The sequence below is a fragment of the Scyliorhinus torazame genome, chromosome 9 (assembly GCF_047496885.1).
Source record: "Scyliorhinus torazame isolate Kashiwa2021f chromosome 9, sScyTor2.1, whole genome shotgun sequence".
Classification (NCBI taxonomy): domain Eukaryota; kingdom Metazoa; phylum Chordata; class Chondrichthyes; order Carcharhiniformes; family Scyliorhinidae; genus Scyliorhinus; species Scyliorhinus torazame.
This window is the reverse complement of record NC_092715.1, coordinates 183787308-183804720: the sequence shown is the minus strand read 5'-3', so window position 1 is coordinate 183804720 and position 17413 is coordinate 183787308. Positions and strand designations below refer to the sequence as shown.

The window sequence follows — 17413 nt, the reverse complement described above, 5'->3', positions numbered from 1 at the left end:
AGATCCACTCTGAAATGGAGAATGATATATTTCGAATGTAGTTCACTCAAGATTTTAGCAGAACGTGAGCACGATCAAAGGAACAAATGCAAATGTCGAGTCCAGGTATAGGCCTGTGATGTGGTTGGTTTTCTTTAAATCGATGAAGACACCCCCTAATTTGGAATAGCCAGCTCACACGCCAATAAGCGTTCCATTGTCAGCAAATCTGGCAGCATCTGCAGAGTGTTCCGAGCGGTTTCTGTCCTTAATTCAGGTTCCCTGCACCCGCAATGATTGCCTTTTGTATTGCCATGAGCAGACAGCTGCACTTGTCCAGGCAACAAAGATTTGGGCCTGTCAGCTCCTCGTAGGTCCGTGCATGTACCGACAGCATTTCCTTGCGCGAGAATGGCAAGATTCTTGAGGAAGGCGAATGTGATTATTATCTTTCTTTGACACTTTGCCACTTCCAAAATCAGAATTTCCAGAAACAGTTCGATGGCGGATCACCAATTATATTTGACGTTATACGTTTGGTTGAATTTCCGTTGTTGCGGAGTTACGGTGTATCCCCAGAGTTCCTGATATACTGTAACAGTAATAAAACCACTTGGCACCCTGGAGCACGGGCAGGAGGTTAAGGAAATGGGTGCTGCTTATACATGTCGGAATCCATAAGAAGCTGCCAGACCTTAGATTTTATTGCCTGGGCAGGTGTCATTCTCTGCTTTGGGACAATAAAACGTCGCTTATCGAAATTTAAATGTAAGTAAAATGCTAGTGTCAGGGGAGAATTGACTGTCGCCTAATCTGACTCAATAAAATTAGCTTTGTCCAGCCAATGTATAGGGAGCAAATGATTCAGTAACATGGGCCTCCTGACGCGTCCTATCAAAATTGTGTAGCACTCAAATTAAGAGTGTTGCTTCGCAGCTCGCATTAAGTACACATCACCCGATTTATTCCAATTAATTGAAGTTGAAAGCTTTCGGGTTGTGATGTTACACTGTCCTGCAGCAGATACTGGTATGTCCATACCTCCTGGCTGCGAAGTGAACCTTTCTGTCATAAATGTGGTAACACCTCGGCTAAATAACGGGGAGGTGAGTTGCAGATCGCCAAGGCACAATGTGAAGGCTCCGAGCTTTACTTTGCAACTTTGTTACTGACCTCAGTAACCCCTCCCATGGTGAGGTCCCGTGTGTTACTATCTGCTTCTCTCCGTGGCTGCTGAAAGCACATCATTAAACTCTTCAATTGAGAGTTCGACAGGAACCACGCCGTTTTCATAATGCTATCATTAGTGGTGTCAACCTTGGCATCGTGTGGAAACATTTAATTACAAAGGGTGTCATTTGTTTTAAATTGTCACAAATGTATAATAATAATAATCTTTATTGTCACAAATGTACATTGAGTACAAATTGCAGCGAAATCCCGTCTATCACTTACAACATATTATGAAGTCCCAGTGAGTTAAAGGTTGACCTTTCAGGTAGGAACCCTTCCAATGAAGGGCCGCTAACCAAATGTTAACCGTTCGCTTTCGGACTCCAGGTGACCAGTTGTGCAATCCCACTATTCCCCCTTCCATTGTCATTTTATTCCACACCAGCCGCTGGTCAGTGAGTTGCACCATCATTGCTCGCATGATGTCAGAAACAATTCAACGTTTTAACTGCCTCCCTCTCCCGTTTTATGGGGTAAACGAGCGTGAAATCCTTATTAAAAGCAGATGGCAGTTTTTTTAAACTCAAATTCAAGACTCCGGTGCAATTTCAGTCCGGTTAAAAAAATCCTTGCAAGGAAATGTTCTTAAAGGGGAGGCATGGTGTGTCCCGATGTGGTGGACTCGATATTCACCACTCAACTGGGCAGACACGTGAAGGAAAATAGAAGGGGGGGGGGGGGGGAGAGAGATTTAGTTGCTCGCTCAAGGTGACGGGTTTGGGAGGACAGACGCAAACTGTTAGCCATTTCTTCCTGTCAGTGATTAGCTGAAGGTGATTTTTTTCAACCTTTCTTACTCCATTCTTAAAGTTACAAAGTTACAAGAGTGGACGGGGCGAGCCCTTAATCCACCCCATTGGTTCTTCCAAAAAACAATTCACTTTGAATCCAATTCATGGTCTCATAGAATCCCGACAGTACAGGAGGAGGCAATTCGGCCCATCGAGTCTGCACCCATCCTCTGACAGAGCGCCCGCCCTGGCCCCACTTCCCCTGTCCTTTCCCCGTGACCCCACCTAACCTGCACATTTTGCACTGTGGGAGGAAACCGGAGCACCCGGAGGAAACCCAGGCAGACACGGAAAGGCTCTCTACACAAGACAGACATAAAGTTCCAAGGCGTTGCACCTCGTCGTGGCCTTGACCTCAGCCAAATTAGTCAGCTGCCATGCAGTGTGGTGTGGGGATTATGCAGAGTGTGAAAGGGCAAAGTGGCGCATAGGTTTGTGTCCAATTATCACAATTATGCCCCCCCCCCCCTTTCCCGGAACGGAGCTCCGTCCTTCCCAACAGGAAACCAATAAAATCAATTCAATCTATGCTGCCTGTCTGAGCCAAGGATACAGCAACATCTGGAGGAGGGCTGTCCCTGCTGGGGGAGTCTCGGTTTTGGTGGTTAAATCAATGCAGACAGGCATAGATTCGTTAAGAAAAAGACAACTTGTTTTGAAATCTCTTTTATTTTAACTGTACACTTGTTTCGCAGCGTAGAAAACATCTGATAATTCGCAGTTCTCCAAAAAGAAACTCAAGCACGTCTTTAAATATACTCTGGCAGGAAACGAAATACACGAACCATGCTAACATCTGTACAAGACAATGCCTCAAACATCTGTACAAGACAATGCCTCAAACATGTACATCACAAAGACATTGACACAAAAGGCAGTTTTGGTCTCAGTGTAACAGAAAGCAATATTAATTCTAAGCGGTACAACTTGAGATGAGATGCCAGCTATTTACTGGTAAGTGCGATTTAGAGAAAGCGAAGGCCTCTTGAGGATTGACTCGACTGAAAAGGATAGCGAGTCAGGGGGCGAGATTTTTGTCCCAGCTTGCTTAGAAACAGTCAAACTGTCCATGCATCTTTCGGTCGAGGTTTTGTACAGTTGATTCTCCCTGATGGCGTATTCCCTGTATTTCCTGGCCGCCTCCTCCATGATGTCCTTACTGATGAGCGTTTTGAGTTCAGAGGCAGTTTTCTCATAGGGGGCTTGCTTCCCCTGGGCCTGCATGCTGCTGAACACTGGGGCACTGTTGAATTTCAATGCAGGGACTGGGGGTTGGGAGCTTCCTTTGCCGAACTGGCTGCTCGGTGGCTGCAGAGAGGGCGGCGAGTCGCCCTCGGAAAGCTGGGGGGAGCAGCCTTTCTTTGGCGGAGAGAAGGCCGAGCGCTCGCAGGGCATGTCCAGCGCTTGCTGCTGGTGGGCGGTCGCCATCCCTCGCACCTCGGCTGACACATGCGGCGTTGCCAGCGCCCGCTCTTTGGGAGACTCCAGGCTGTCACTGGGCAAATGGCCATCCGGTACTGAAGTCCCTTTAGGGTCCCAAACAGCTCCCGACTTGAGACTCTGGATGGCACTGCTGGCATTCAGCACATACTGCTGGTACAGGAGAGCGTCGCTAATGCCACCGCACTGAGGCCAGACCATCAGGCGGGGGTTCAGCGGGTACTGGCGGTAGGTGGTGGCCACACTCACGTTGGAAGAGATGAGTTCCACTGCTCTATCCGAGCCGGAGTACTGCATACTTAGATCGAGGCAGGGGGGGATGAAGTTGCAATGCTGGGGGATTTCCTTGCTGGGTCTCTCCATCCGTGGAGGGGTGTAGTTGGATTTGCAGGAATTGTACTCGGCTGCGTGCACCATACCATTGGGCAGGAAGAAGGCGGCCGCAGCTTGGGCAGCCTCGATCATCTCCCGCTCCTTGTACTCTCTCTCCATCATGATGCTCTCCAGCTCCTTGTCAGCAAAGGCACGCCTTTTCCTCATCCGGTCACTAACAGGAGGAGGCAGAGGTGGACTGCCTCTCATATATGGGTCAGTCTGAGCTGGTCGATAGCCTGCAACGCAGGAGTAATTAGAAAGATAAGTATTTTAGGGATGACTGAAACGGGTGGGTTGGGTACAATATACAGCATTAATTATGTCTAATGCAACTTATGAACTAGCCTAGTTGAAAATACCGGACGGTATTAGCGTTGACAAATACTGTACATCCATTCCAAATTCTAAAATACTATTCATCCGAATTATTAACTGTTGTGACACACGCCCCACATTTAAAACATTTCCTTTAATGTTGTTATATTGAACTAGAGGATGTCAGTGTTGCAAATTCTTTATTTATTTCGATAAGCACTCTAGTATATACACCCAAATTAAATGTGGCATGTGCACTATATTTCCAGACCAATCGACTTAATGTACCACTTTTCTATTTCGCACACCTTAAGTGATCCAAGATAATCCGAAAACTCTATAGCATGATACTAGGATCCGCTGGGAATCCGGTTGGAACCGTTCAACCAGCTTCGACACAAGGCTAACACATAAAAGGGCACTTCCAGACTGAACTCGACTAAGGTATTAGAAGTGAGTGGCTAATGTTCCCGGCTCACTTCACCGCCCTGGCCAATGCTGAAGCCAGAATGCGCGTTGAATCTAACGATAGAGATTCAGAAACACACCGATATTTCGCGCACTTGGCTTCAAGCAATTCGATTAAACATTGTTGCTTTGTATCTAGCTTTTTAACTGTGGAGTAATCGAGACCGAAAATTTCACAGGTTTCCAATGGTATTAACTCCTGTGAGAAATAGGCCCTGGCAGGTGTTTTCTTTGAACGTTAGTTACATATTTCACAGGGACAATTGGACTGTTCTAAATTTTATTCACGGCAGAAAGGTTCAATGACAAAATAGACCTCATATATTTCACTTATTTTCCAAGCTGTTCAGTTCAATCATCTATGATGACTCCTTTATATATTTACTGATTAAAAGGTTTTCCAGTGCGTTATGTAACCTCCACTGTACCGATGCTGGACACCACGTCCCAGGGTTGTATTAATGTTGCGGTTTAACCTGGTCAGCAATTCTAGTCCAGTACACAGGATCTCGTTATGCGAGGGCGGACTGTGTTTGGAATATTGGGATTTCTCGCTGCTCAAGTATTTTTAAAGGTTTGGAAAAGAGTTGCATACTATGATATCCCGTTTAAAACACATACAAACACAAGCCGAATATATTCATGGCAGACATTAAGACGCCTTTTGAAAACGGTCCCCCAAGCCAGAATTTTCCTTCCTGTTGTCTAATACAGTTTTGAGTTTTTAAAAAAAGATTTTTTTTCCCCCCAAATGAATAAACAAAGCTACAAGATGAAATGGTTACTTTTAGGGTTAAGATGATCATCTTTAAAAATAAAAAGCTGTTGATGTTGCCGAATATTAACCAGATGTAAATGGTTGAACACGTTTATTTTACTGTTTTATTTACCCGTTATTCAACGTGGTCTTCAGCTGCAGAACTAAAACGCCGTAAGCATTTTCATTACAATGTACAGCCGCCCTGCCCCTTGTTCACTGCTATCCACAGACCCGTGTACCGGTCCTGGTCCATCAGGTCAGGGCTGGGTATGTATCCTGATGAGCCAGCTCTAACCAGTCTCTAATTGGGTATAAAGGCATCGGAGATGCAAACAAGCGCTCCCTGCACTAAGCTGGGCGCTTTATTGGTAACTCGTGGCTGTAGGAATATAAAATGAATAATGTGGAATGGCTGTCCAATTTTAACAAGAATTTCGGAGATTAGACGGGAATGGAATTCAAACTCTTTGCACTTTACAGTTACATCCCATATTTATACAAGTATGTAGGTGTGTAGAAGTTATGCCCAAATGGAAATCGTCATTGTCTCCGTGATAATTTCCACCCCAGCGTGTTTGTCTCTTTCAGTCCCCGTGTCTTTAATTTGTGTAAATAGTCGGACAGAATTGCTCGTCCCGTCCTCCCTCGGTCCATTTGGACGAAGTAACAAGCTTAGTCTGACTCATTTTCAATTGGTACCAGGTTGAAGGATGGCAGGAGATGTAGAAACATTTCTCCAGTTGTTCCAGCTAATTACATCACCACTCAAATCCAGCCATGGGCGAGCATACCGCCGGTGCCAACTCTGTGATGTGCATAGTCCGGCCAGATTCAGTTTACATCAGCGGGACATCATAGTGTTGCGTAAGAATAAACATGGCTATTCTGGTTTGGAATGATATTGCAAGGATATTCGATTTGCAGCTTATTCTAATAGCTGCATGAGTACACACTTTCAGATTTCCTTTAATTCCCTTAGACTGAAGATGCAATGATCAGTAGTAAGATGCAAAAGTCCATGTTAAAAAAGGCCTTGCTGTATTCTGTAATCGATATTTCGTATATTTTTCCTTTTTTTACAGTTGTAATTGTTTTTTGTATGTTGTGCTTATGTATAATAACAATCGCTTATTGTCACAAATAGGCTTCAATTAAGTTACTGTGAAAAGCCCCTAGTCGCCACATTCCGGCGGGGAGGCCGGTACGGGAATTGACCCCGCGGGGCTACCTTGCTCAGCATTACAAGCCAGCTGTTTAGCCCACTATGCTAAACCCCATATATGTATAGAGTGATCTATCAGGTCTGTACGCATAATAATAGTTATCAATAAAATAAATAAACATTCTCCAGTTAATCATTTTAAAATAACCATACACCGTATAGAAGTTTTGCTACACAGTCTGCGGGTTTTATAATCAGTAAGAAGCGCAGTAATCTGACAGTTTGTACAAATTTCTGATCACAGCCCGCTCCGCTCCTCTCAGAACATCTGGCTAACCCTTGCATCCCACCTGCCCATTTCATATTGGCTTGCAACCCCCGCCCCCCCCCGCCCCGACCCCCACACACACTTGCCACCAAGGCTTATTTGAAGGCAATTCTAGCCCCCATCAAAACTCTGGGTGCAGATTGCATACATTTGAATGGTGTGGACGGAAATATTGCGCTCACCTTCTAGAATGCTCTTTGCCAGCAGACTGGGCGTTCTCAGATGCCTCTGGTACACGGCTCTGCGTTCGGCCAGATTGTGTTTGCTGGATAGCCCTTTCTTATCCTTGAAAAGAAGCAGAATTTTTTTTTAAAATCTTGCAAATTTGCAATACATGCTGTGTATTTTCAATTTTAAACAAATAGAACCCAAACGCCCAACACCTCTCCTCCCACCCTGCACGCCACCCCGGTTAAACGGAAAGTTTACAAAGGGGAACTCACTGAGGAACGTTTCTGGTTACAGGGGGCGCTCGGTACTGGGGGCCCGGGAGGAATACAATCGAACTAAATCACACAGTCGGATCGTGAAGTAAGTCATGGAGCAATTTGAAGTTATTCGAATTGTTTTTTAAAAAAAACAAATATAACGCAGTTACGTCGGGGGAATGAGAATAACCGAACTCAGTAAACTGTAAGTACTTCAGCATTTCTGGGAACCCACTGTATAGTTCAATATAAAGAATTGCAGCCATAATTAAATCTTGCAAAGTTAAAGCAGTCCCGTGGCTGAACATATCCAAAGATAATTTTTCAAAATAAAATTTACTCTGCAATTTCTGAATCCTTCTCTACATTTCAGGTCAATGGTGTCTGCCTTAAATAGTGGATTGTTGTCAACTGCGCATAGACGCCTAAAGTTCACGTTAGTGCCACTCTCCTTTCCCCATGGAACGCAGACTGGCTGGTCACCTACTCACCTCAGTTGCCTGCTGTCTCCTGAGCGCCACCTGAGCTGCCATCACCCTCTGCCTCTCAACGACCAGCAGGCAGTTAGCACACTGGCAGTCCCTCCACCGACAGAACCGCTTGTGGCCCTTCAGGCAGGACACCACCCCGTGATTCCTGCACCGGGCACATTTGGGGGTTCGACTCAATTTCCTCTGATCCCCGTCGACCCCTTGCTGTTTCTTGCCGGCCTCGGCCGATCCATCCTCTTCACTGTGGCCCGTCACAGCCTCGGGGGAATCGACCACGTCTTCGTCTTCCACCTCCAAACTCTCCACGTCGATCTCCAGCTCGCTCCCGCGCTGATCAGCACTTTGCATTCCGATCTCCGGTTAAAACTGGACCTTTAAAAGCAACACGCTGTCCCGGGGCTTGAATTCCCTCTCCCCCTCCTTTTGGACCAGTAAATGACTCCTGATAGTCGCAGCTCAGGGCTCCGCGCCGCTGTGAAACATAAGCAAGATAGAATATCAATAGAAACAAGATCTACTCGGCAGAGTCCATTCAGACAAATATTAGTACAAAGACTGTCCACTTGTCGGTGCTTTCAGTCGCTATCTGAGCTGCCATCAAAATAAACCACGGATACCGAGGCAATTTTTATACACTCCGTATTTGAATTTAACTTTAACTAAAACTCCCCTCCTCCGTTTTCTTTAACCTGCCCACTTACTTGTGAAAACATACGAACGTTGCCCACATACTTTACACTACAGGACTGATTCTGAATAATTACATTGCGTCACATTGCATTGCCGAGAAGATTATAAGTTACAGAATCCATGGTCACAAAAACCCACAACTCCATTATTTACAGTTAACTTTGATTCAAGTAGTCCATTTCAGATCGATCCTAAACATCATTTCAGCGGAGTTGAAAAGTTTAAGTCCAGTCTTTTTTTAAATAAAGCTTCAGCATTTATTGCAGCCAATTTGCATATCCGTGTTGGACCTATTGTCGGCAGATTTATTTGACTGAGATTATCATGCCCAAGCCAAAGAACATTTTCACCTGCGAGACATTTGTACTGACCTTGTGCCTGAAGTTTAGCTCCAGGGCAGGTTTAGCCGCTGTGTCTCGGAGCGATTTGTTCGGATCGTGTCAATGAGCTTTGGCGCTTTAAGGGGAACCCGGGCGGATCGTCAATTACCTGCTTGTTAATATCAGCTCGGGGGGGGGGGGGGGGGGGGGGTCAAAGGCCACGCGCTTGCGGATTGGGCGCCTCTGAAGTGACTCGGCTGCTGATTGGTTGGAGATCGTTTCTGGGAGCTGGGGGGAGAAAGTTAATCACATGGCCCTGATTTCTACTGAAGATCTAAACATGCAGAAAAGAAACACATACACAACACACACAAAAGGGCAGGTCATCAAATGGAAGGAGGCGATTATTTGGCTATACTTTGGGAAGATTCCACGTGAAATATCTCTTCTGTAAAAAAGATTCATGTAATTCAGTAAAAACAAAACAATACAAAAAGTTGGAGGTGCCCAGTTATTTGGTTTTTTTATAAATTATACATCCTTTTCAAAATAACCACTTGCAAATTCCTTTTTTAAATATAAATGTCAGCTCAGTGATATATATTTTTCGAAGTAATGATTTCAATGAGAATTTTAATTTATTTGTGCCAGAATGATTAAATACAGTGATGATCAGAGAGCTACTGTACACACATTGGTTTACATCTGGTGATAACAGATGAAGTCTTATTTCTAAGGGCTGCCACTGCCCAATCAACCACTGGAAAAGATCTGGACTGCCGATATCGATTCATGTAAAATTACAGTTCATTGTTTAAGATGAAGTCAAAGTTAGGCTGAGTGTTAATTCCTCGGTTGGAGGATTTGGATAGTTGGCAAATTTAAGGGCAGCAATATTGTTTGAGATATAGCTAGGGCGTTTCTGTAACCACGTGTAACCTACTTCAACATAGATTTGCAGTCGCGTGTTTGTATTTGAGAAAGAAAAGGCTAATGGAAAGATATTTATAGTTTCTCACCTATTCCTGAATGGAGTGTTCAGTGTATGTATAAAGTATATAGAGCTGTCGGTGATTTTTACTTCTGGAGTTGAACATTGAACCTCGGGAACTAGATACTGGAAGATTGTCTTGTGTGTAAAACCATAGTCTTTTCAAGCTCAGATTTCAATTTCACTTTAACATGTGAAACAGTTAATATTACATTGCATTTAGATTATTGAAGTGACCAACTCCCCAACTCAATTACTCTCATATCCCAGTACATATTACCATACATTACTAAATTCATAACGTTGTTCCAGCAAGCTGCAAATTAAAGGTAATACCAGTAAGGTTGAATTCAGGGCTTCGCATTTTATGATCAAGAGGATCTCCTTGAATGCGCATCAAAACAGAAAGGAGAGGTTTATTTTATCAAAAAGCAGGGACATACATCTGTTCATTGGCACTACGAGTCGGAGCTTTAACATAAAGCAGTATCGGAAAAGATTACAGTTTCTTTTACTGAGCATTCAAAGCGAAATCGCGGATTTCAGAAGCCAGACTCACATTGAATCTCAGCACACTAAGAACTGGTCAGATATAAGGGGAAAGATAAATAGGATTTGCTCAGAGGAAAATCTAACATTGAATGCATTCTGAAAATAACGAAAGAAAAACACCAGGCAGATGCAAACGGTCGCAGTAAGTGTATTGGATTTTTCTTTTAAAAAGTGCAGATCAATTTTTAAAACTCAAATTTAAAAAGGTCCTCAGGCCAGGAAACGAGTAGGTTAGTTGCTGACATGTCGTTTAGCTGTTCTCCAAATAATTACAAAAAAAAGAAAATGAGTGTCTTATTTTATGCGATGACTGGACTGATTGTGCTTGTGGATTACACTTTCATGGGGAACAAATGTATTGTGAGGCAACCAAGCCTCGTCAAAAATGAACGCCATGAATCGCTAGCCCACTTCGAGAAACAGATTTAAACGGGCACAGGGTTCGCAAGTCACTATCTGATTTAGTTTGGAATTGATTTTATTTTACAGTGACCTGGATTAAAACAATAACGGTTTTTCTATACAGCCAGCCATGAATTACAAATAAACTAGACCAATATCCGCCATGGTAGGCAACGTGTTAATGAATATCTGAGGATTATTTTCCACGTTGAATAAGCATTGTTACAGTTAGGATTCCAAATGAATAGCTAACAAATGTTGTGAACGTATGAAGGAGGTATTGGTAAAGTAGAGAAGTCTAGCATGAACAAGACAATTATCAACTTCGAATCACATCACCACAGACATACATCGTTAGCCAATTCTGTGGATTTAATTATATTTAAAGCATAATTAATTATAATTGTAATTAGTTACATTTAGATATTTTGGCTATGCTTCAGAGGACGCCTGAGAAACTAAAAGTAACTGCTTCATTTGATTTCAACCCGCTCCGTCCCACGTACCTGCCCATATTTGCCAAGTTTGCCAAGTTCTAGGATGGGTCTCCTAGAGAGTGTTAAGCAGGAATTGACAAGAAAAAAACATATTGTTCTGGCTTATCCAAAAAACAAAAACTAGTAAGTGAAACTGCTGCTCACGCATATTGATTGCAGAGTTCGAAAAGTGAACTAAGTTAACAGTAATATTAAATTATATTAGGCACTTTTTTTCTTCTAATTATGGCTATCGGGTATTTTGCAAAGCTGGTTCCAACATTATGCGGTTAGATTTTGAGAAATTGACGATTGCTGCTAACATGAGCACTTTCTACTAGTCTGGTGAGAACAGAGGAGTGTCACATATCAACAGCCCTCTCGATCATTTTAATTGAAGAGTAACTTTCAGACGCACCAACTCGAAAACAATGAATCTGTGGAACTCTTTGCCGCAGAAAGCTGTGGAGGCCAAATTACTGAGTGTCTTTAAGACAGATAGGTTCTTGGGGCGTCAGGAGTTATGGGGAGAAGGCAGGAGAATGGGGATGAGAAAAATATCAGCCGTGACTGAATGGCGGAGCAGACTCGATGGGCCGAGTGGTCTAATTCTGCTCCTATGTCTTATGTTCTTAAAACATCAAAAATCACCCAATATCGAGATCCGGCAAATATTTAATATGTGACAGTGATTATATTTGCCCCATTAAACCGTGGGTCGCCTTCAAGTGTACCCCTGGAAGGATAGATATCTGGGCGCATTCCAAGAGAGAAAATCCGAGGGGAGATCATGAGGAGAATTTAAATTGACCCCACAGGAATTTTCCAGGTTTTTCAATGAGGATAATTAGCTGATGGACTCCCACCGTGTATCAGAAAGTTGTATTAAATGTAATGGAGAAAGGGTGAGTTTGATTAGGAACACTCTCATTTCTGTGTCGTAATAAAAACAGACGGGAGAGGGGGGGAGGTGATCAGTGGGTGATCGGATGATCTCTGCTGAATGACCCATTCTGTGTGCGCTTGGTCTTCTTTGGATTTGATGCGGGTTTCACAACAAACAGCATTGTTTTAAAAAAACACACACACACAACGAGAAGATAACACAAAACAGACCTTCACAAATTATCCAGCCCGCATGCCTTTGCTCAAAAATAAAATTCTGATCTGAATGGTTTGAGACCAACTATGATCTAAGGACACGTCAAAAAAAATGGCATCTTGAAAGACATTCCTCCCCCCCCCCCATTCTTTTCTGCTACTGTTTGACTCGCAAGCATGACTAAAAAGTAAATACCGAAGGAATTTGCCTTTTTTACCCTGGGGATTTGACTTAAAAGCCAGAAGCATGACCGAGGACTTGTTACGTGGAGGAACAGGAGTCCTTTCGTGTAAACCGATACCAAATAACGAAGCTGAGCATCTTGTTGTCGGGGTACAAAGCACACGCAGGAGCCGTTTACAGTATCCAGGTGGAAGAGCAGCCAGGACTGAGAGGAACACATTCACCCTTCAAATAATCCCCCAGAAAGAATAAATAAAGCATGAGAGTGGTGGTTTTGAAATAATAACAATAATAATTTAAATTTAAGGTCAAAATATATTTCAAATGAAAATGCGTTTTCAACGGAATGAAAAGTAAAATTTGATTCTGGACTCTTGTATGTTTTATGCCTTCTGCAATGTATTCTGTTTTCCCATGCTAATCTCTCCCTTTAATTGATATTTCCATCACATTGTTTATTTGCAACTCATGTTATCACTTTTCAGCCTTTATCGTTCTTCTATTTCATAGTATCATAGAATGGCTACACAGGGAGAGAAGGTTCTTCGGCCCAATATGTTCTTGCTGTCGCTGTGCAAGAGCCACTCAATTAGGCCTCCCCATCTCCCCCCCCCTTCCCCCACCCCCGCCTTTCTATCTTCAGCTGCTCATCCAATTCTCTTGTGAAAGTACCAAATGAATCTGCCCCCCACTCTCAGGCGCCGCATTCCCAATCCTAAACCCTCGCTGCCGAGAAAGAGTTTTTCCTCGTGTTCTTTAGACGATCACATTAAATCGGTGGCCTCCGGTTCTCGACCATTGCACCAATGGGAAACTGCTTCCCTCTCCGGGCGGTTCCCAATTTTTGATATCTCTGTCAAACCTCTTCACAAACTTCCCTTTCCTGAGAACAACCCCCGCTTTTCTAATCTATCCGCATAACTGAAGTCCCCCATCCCCGAAACCATGCTCGTCAGCCTTCACATCCTTCCTAAAGTACAGTGCCCAGATGTGCCACAGACTTCCTTTGAGGCTGAGCCAGTGTTTTTAGAAAGGTTCATCAGAACTCCCTTGCTCGTGTACATCATGCCTCTACGTCTAAAACCCAGAGTCTGGTATATCCTACTTTCTGCCTATTGTTTATCATCCTATTGTGTTATCATGCACTTTCTCCATCTCTGAGGTGAATTCCACCCGCCAAACTTACATTTCGAAGCAGATGTGTTCCGCTCACTGCAGCTGCAGCCTGTCTGTGACTGGAAAGGGCTGGGTAGGTGCGACAATGGACAGAATGGACTGTGAAGTGGCGTCCGCAGTGGGCCTGCAGGTGGAAGGACGGGCCCTCTCGCTCTAGCTCAAATTTATGAGCGCAGTTATTCCAAGCTCGCGAAACTGCTACCCTGGGTGTAATTTGCAAAACAAGAATGCTTTGATCCTTGCCTGCTCACCACTTTGCTGTGCAGATTACATTGCCAAAGTTCGGACAACCTACAGCATCTTTGTGCTCGAGCTCACCGATACTCTGAAACAAGTTGTTCAGAAACTCTGCTTTGCAGGTAAACGGCAGATCCAGGGACCTTGTCAATTACATTTATTGGCAGCGACATATATATATTTGAAACAAAGTCTACAGATCTTAGAGCTAGACAAAAGTACGATCTTTCGCGCGCGAAAGGTACCCTTATACTTATTACAATTAATCTTTCACATACTGTGCGTTTTTAGAAAGATAGTTTTGAACGTTATTTCTGATATGTTGAAGTTGAAGTTCTGGTTGAGTACGGATGCTATACTAGATGCTGTGTTGAATTACGTGGGGCGGGTTTGTTAAAATGTTTAAATTAATTATTATTAATAATTCTGTGCTAGTTTAAATTGCAACAATTCCTTCTATGGCCAACAATATTGTGACCAGCCTCGATACAATGAAATGTTATGAATTCCAGGACGAGGGTTGCATTTATTAATCTCTTTGAGGGAAAACCCAACATCCAAAGTCCATGCACTGACCGAATAAAATCAAATGAGTATTTGTTTTTGGTATTGTGTACGATATAGAATGTGATTTAAATAATGTTGCGTTGTTTCTATAATTCTAGGTCATTAAAAAAACTCTACTCTCTCTAAGCGTAAACACTACACTGTACCATATTTATAAACACTTTCACCTTAGACTTGTATCCCTGGTAGCCGCTGTAGTATTTTACCAAATTGCGGTCAAAAACCGTCTCAAACGAATACAATATGGAAACAATTTACTTGAATTCCGAACCACTAACTAATAAAATCCTAATAACACTTTCAATATGATTTCCTTGTGGTGTGAATTATGTTTCTGCTACGGGAGGTGCGATTTACTTATTTGTTATGGGAGGGATTATTTTATTCACTATTATGTTTAGGAACTCTTTTATTCTCTGTTAAATTATTCGAGTCCCGTTTTTCAAATAAAATTTAAAATGCACCGCGTCCTATAATTCAACACAAATTCTTGTTATTTTTAAATGAAAGTTGGCAAAGCCACACTTGAAAGAATATACATTTCTGACAATAAAACTCAGCAAATAAAATAGAAAAAGGAAACAGGAAATACTCAAGGAATAAAGCACAGGGCCTTTGCATTCCAGAGCTGTATCTTTCGTTACAGATGGCAATGTTTTCATTTAACTATTCTTGCCTGTATCAAGTATACCGGGTGAAGTCATCAATTTCTGTCTTAACTCTTTCTGGCTGGATCGACAGCCCAGAACGGTCCCCGTGATGGTGCAGATGTTTTCTCATTTCTGCAGTTCCGTGCACACACGACCAATGGAGATCAGTTGCGGCGGTGCACCGTCAGGGGGAGCACGACTCAAAGTAATGGTGCAGCAAAGTGGTAGCGACTGACGGCAGAACGAGCACTCAAAGTGACACAAATTAGGAAGAGGACTGCAACTGTACATTGCCACAGTGTTTGGAGTGGTTATATAAAACCACACAATGCTCATTCAGTCCTTAACCCTTACACATGTGAATTTGAAGTGGGAACTTCATATCGGTTAATGAAAGATCGTGATGTGGAGATGCCGGCGTTGGGCTGGGGTGAGCACAGTAAGAAGTCTTACAACACCAGGTTAAAGTCTAACAGGTTTGTTTCAAACACTAGCTTTCGGAGCACTGCTCCTTCCTCAGGTGAATGAAGAGGTATGTTCCAGAAACATATATATAGACAAATTCAAAGATGCAAGACAATGTTTAGAATGCGAGCATTTGCAGGTAATTAAGTCTTTACAGATCCAGAGATAGGGGTAACCCCAGGTTAAAGAGGTGTGAATTGTCTCAAACCAGGATAGTTGGTAGGATTTCGCAAGGCCAGGCCAGATGGTGGGGGATGAATGTAATGCGACATGAATCCCAGGTCCCGGTTGAGGCCACACTCATGTGTGCGGAACTTGGCTATAAGTTTCTGCTCGGCGATTCTGTGTTGTCGCGTGTCCTGAAGGCCGCCTTGGAGACCGCTTACCCGGAGATCAGAGGCTGAATGCCCTTGACTGCTGAAGTGTTCCCCGACTGGAAGGAAACATTCCTGCCTGGTGATTGTTGCGCGATGTCCGTTCATTCGTTGTCGCAGCACCTGCATGGTCTCGCCAATGTACCATGCTTCACGACATCCTTTCCTGCAGCGTGAGGTAGACAACGTTGGCCGAGTCGCACGAGTATGTACCGCGTACCTGGTGGATGGTGTTCTCACGTGTAATGGTGGTATCCATATCGATGATCTGGCACGTCTTGCAGAGATTGCCATGGCAGGATTGTGTGGTGTCATGGTCACTGTTCTGAAGGCTGGGTAGTTTGCTGCAAACAATGGTTTGTTTGAGGTTATGCGGGTGTTTGAAGGCAAGTAGTGGGGGTGTGGGGATGACCTTGGCAAGATGTTCATCTTCATTGATGACGTGTTGAAGGCTGCGAAGAAGATGTCATAGTTTCTCCGCTCCGGGAAAGTACTGGACGACGAAGAGACCGGGACCTGGATTCATGTCGCATTACATTCATCCCCCACCATCTGGCCTGGGCTTGCGAAATCCTACCAACTGTCCTGGCTTGAGACAATTCACACCTCTTTAACCTGGGGTTACCCCTATCTCTGGATCTGGAAAGACTTAATTAACTGCAAATGCTCGCATTCAAAGCATTGTCTTGCATCTTTGAATTTGTCTATATCATAGAATTTACAGTGCAGAAAGAGGCCATTCGGAAAGAGCACCCTACCCAAGGTCAACACCTCCACCCTATCCCCATAACCCAGTAACCCCACCCAACACTAAGGGCAATTTTGGACACTAAGGGCAATTTATCATGGCCAATCCACCTAACCTGCACATCTTTGGACTGTGGGAGGAAACCTGAGCACCCGGAGGAAACCCACGCACACACGGGGAGGACGTGCAGACTCCGCACAGACAATGACCCAAGCCGGAATCGAACCTGGGATCCTGGTGCTGTGAAGCAATTGTGCTATCCACAAAGCCACCGTGAAACATATATATATTTCTGGAACATAGCTTTTCATCCACCTGAGGAAGGAGCAGCGCTCCGAAAGCTAGTGCTTGAAACAAACCTGTTGGACTTTAACCTGGTGTTGTAAGACTTCTTACTGAACGATCGTCGGCAGAGGTTGAAAAGCCTTCATAATGAGGACATCTGTATGGTGAACAGTTAATGCTGCTTGCTCTACCCGGCACCCTGCAGAACGTTAATTTTAGCATCAGCTGTTGAATATTTCAGTCAGCTCTATAGAACGGGCGTGATACAGTGGTGGCGAGGTGTTACCTCAGACATTCATCTTAAAGGCACCATTTTTACACAGCGCCTACTGTAAATACTGCAAATGTCTTCAGCTGATCAGGTAGTTGGACAGTATTGTGTCATGCTGGAGACGGACAAGACGTCTTGAACAGCAAGGGAGACC

At 43.8% G+C, this 17413-nt stretch overlaps 1 protein-coding gene across 1 annotated transcript; it reads right to left on the bottom strand.

The window, feature by feature from the left end:
- Positions 1-2653: 2653 nt before the first annotated feature.
- Positions 2654-8947, bottom strand: dmrt2a (doublesex and mab-3 related transcription factor 2a). The gene is made up of 4 exons (XM_072516879.1): positions 8832-8947; positions 7771-8242; positions 7034-7136; positions 2654-4054 (listed from the first exon to the last, which is right to left on the bottom strand). Exons 2-4 carry the CDS (start codon positions 8116-8118, stop codon positions 2952-2954), a joined length of 1554 nt encoding a protein of 517 aa, XP_072372980.1. The 5' UTR covers positions 8119-8242; positions 8832-8947; the 3' UTR covers positions 2654-2951.
- Positions 8948-17413: the final 8466 nt, after the last annotated feature.

Excerpts from the sequence above, each read along its gene's own strand:
- dmrt2a (XM_072516879.1), bottom strand. The coding sequence starts at position 8,118 with ATGCAAAGTGCTGATCAGCGCGGGAGCGAGCTGGAGATCGACGTGGAG. Across the intron at positions 7,137-7,770 it reads GGAGACAGCAGGCAACTGAG|GATAAGAAAGGGCTATCCAG; the intron begins GTGAGTAGGTGA and ends CTTCTTTTCAAG. Across the intron at positions 4,055-7,033 it reads GGCAAAGAGCATTCTAGAAG|GCTATCGACCAGCTCAGACT; the intron begins GTGAGCGCAATA and ends CCTGCGTTGCAG.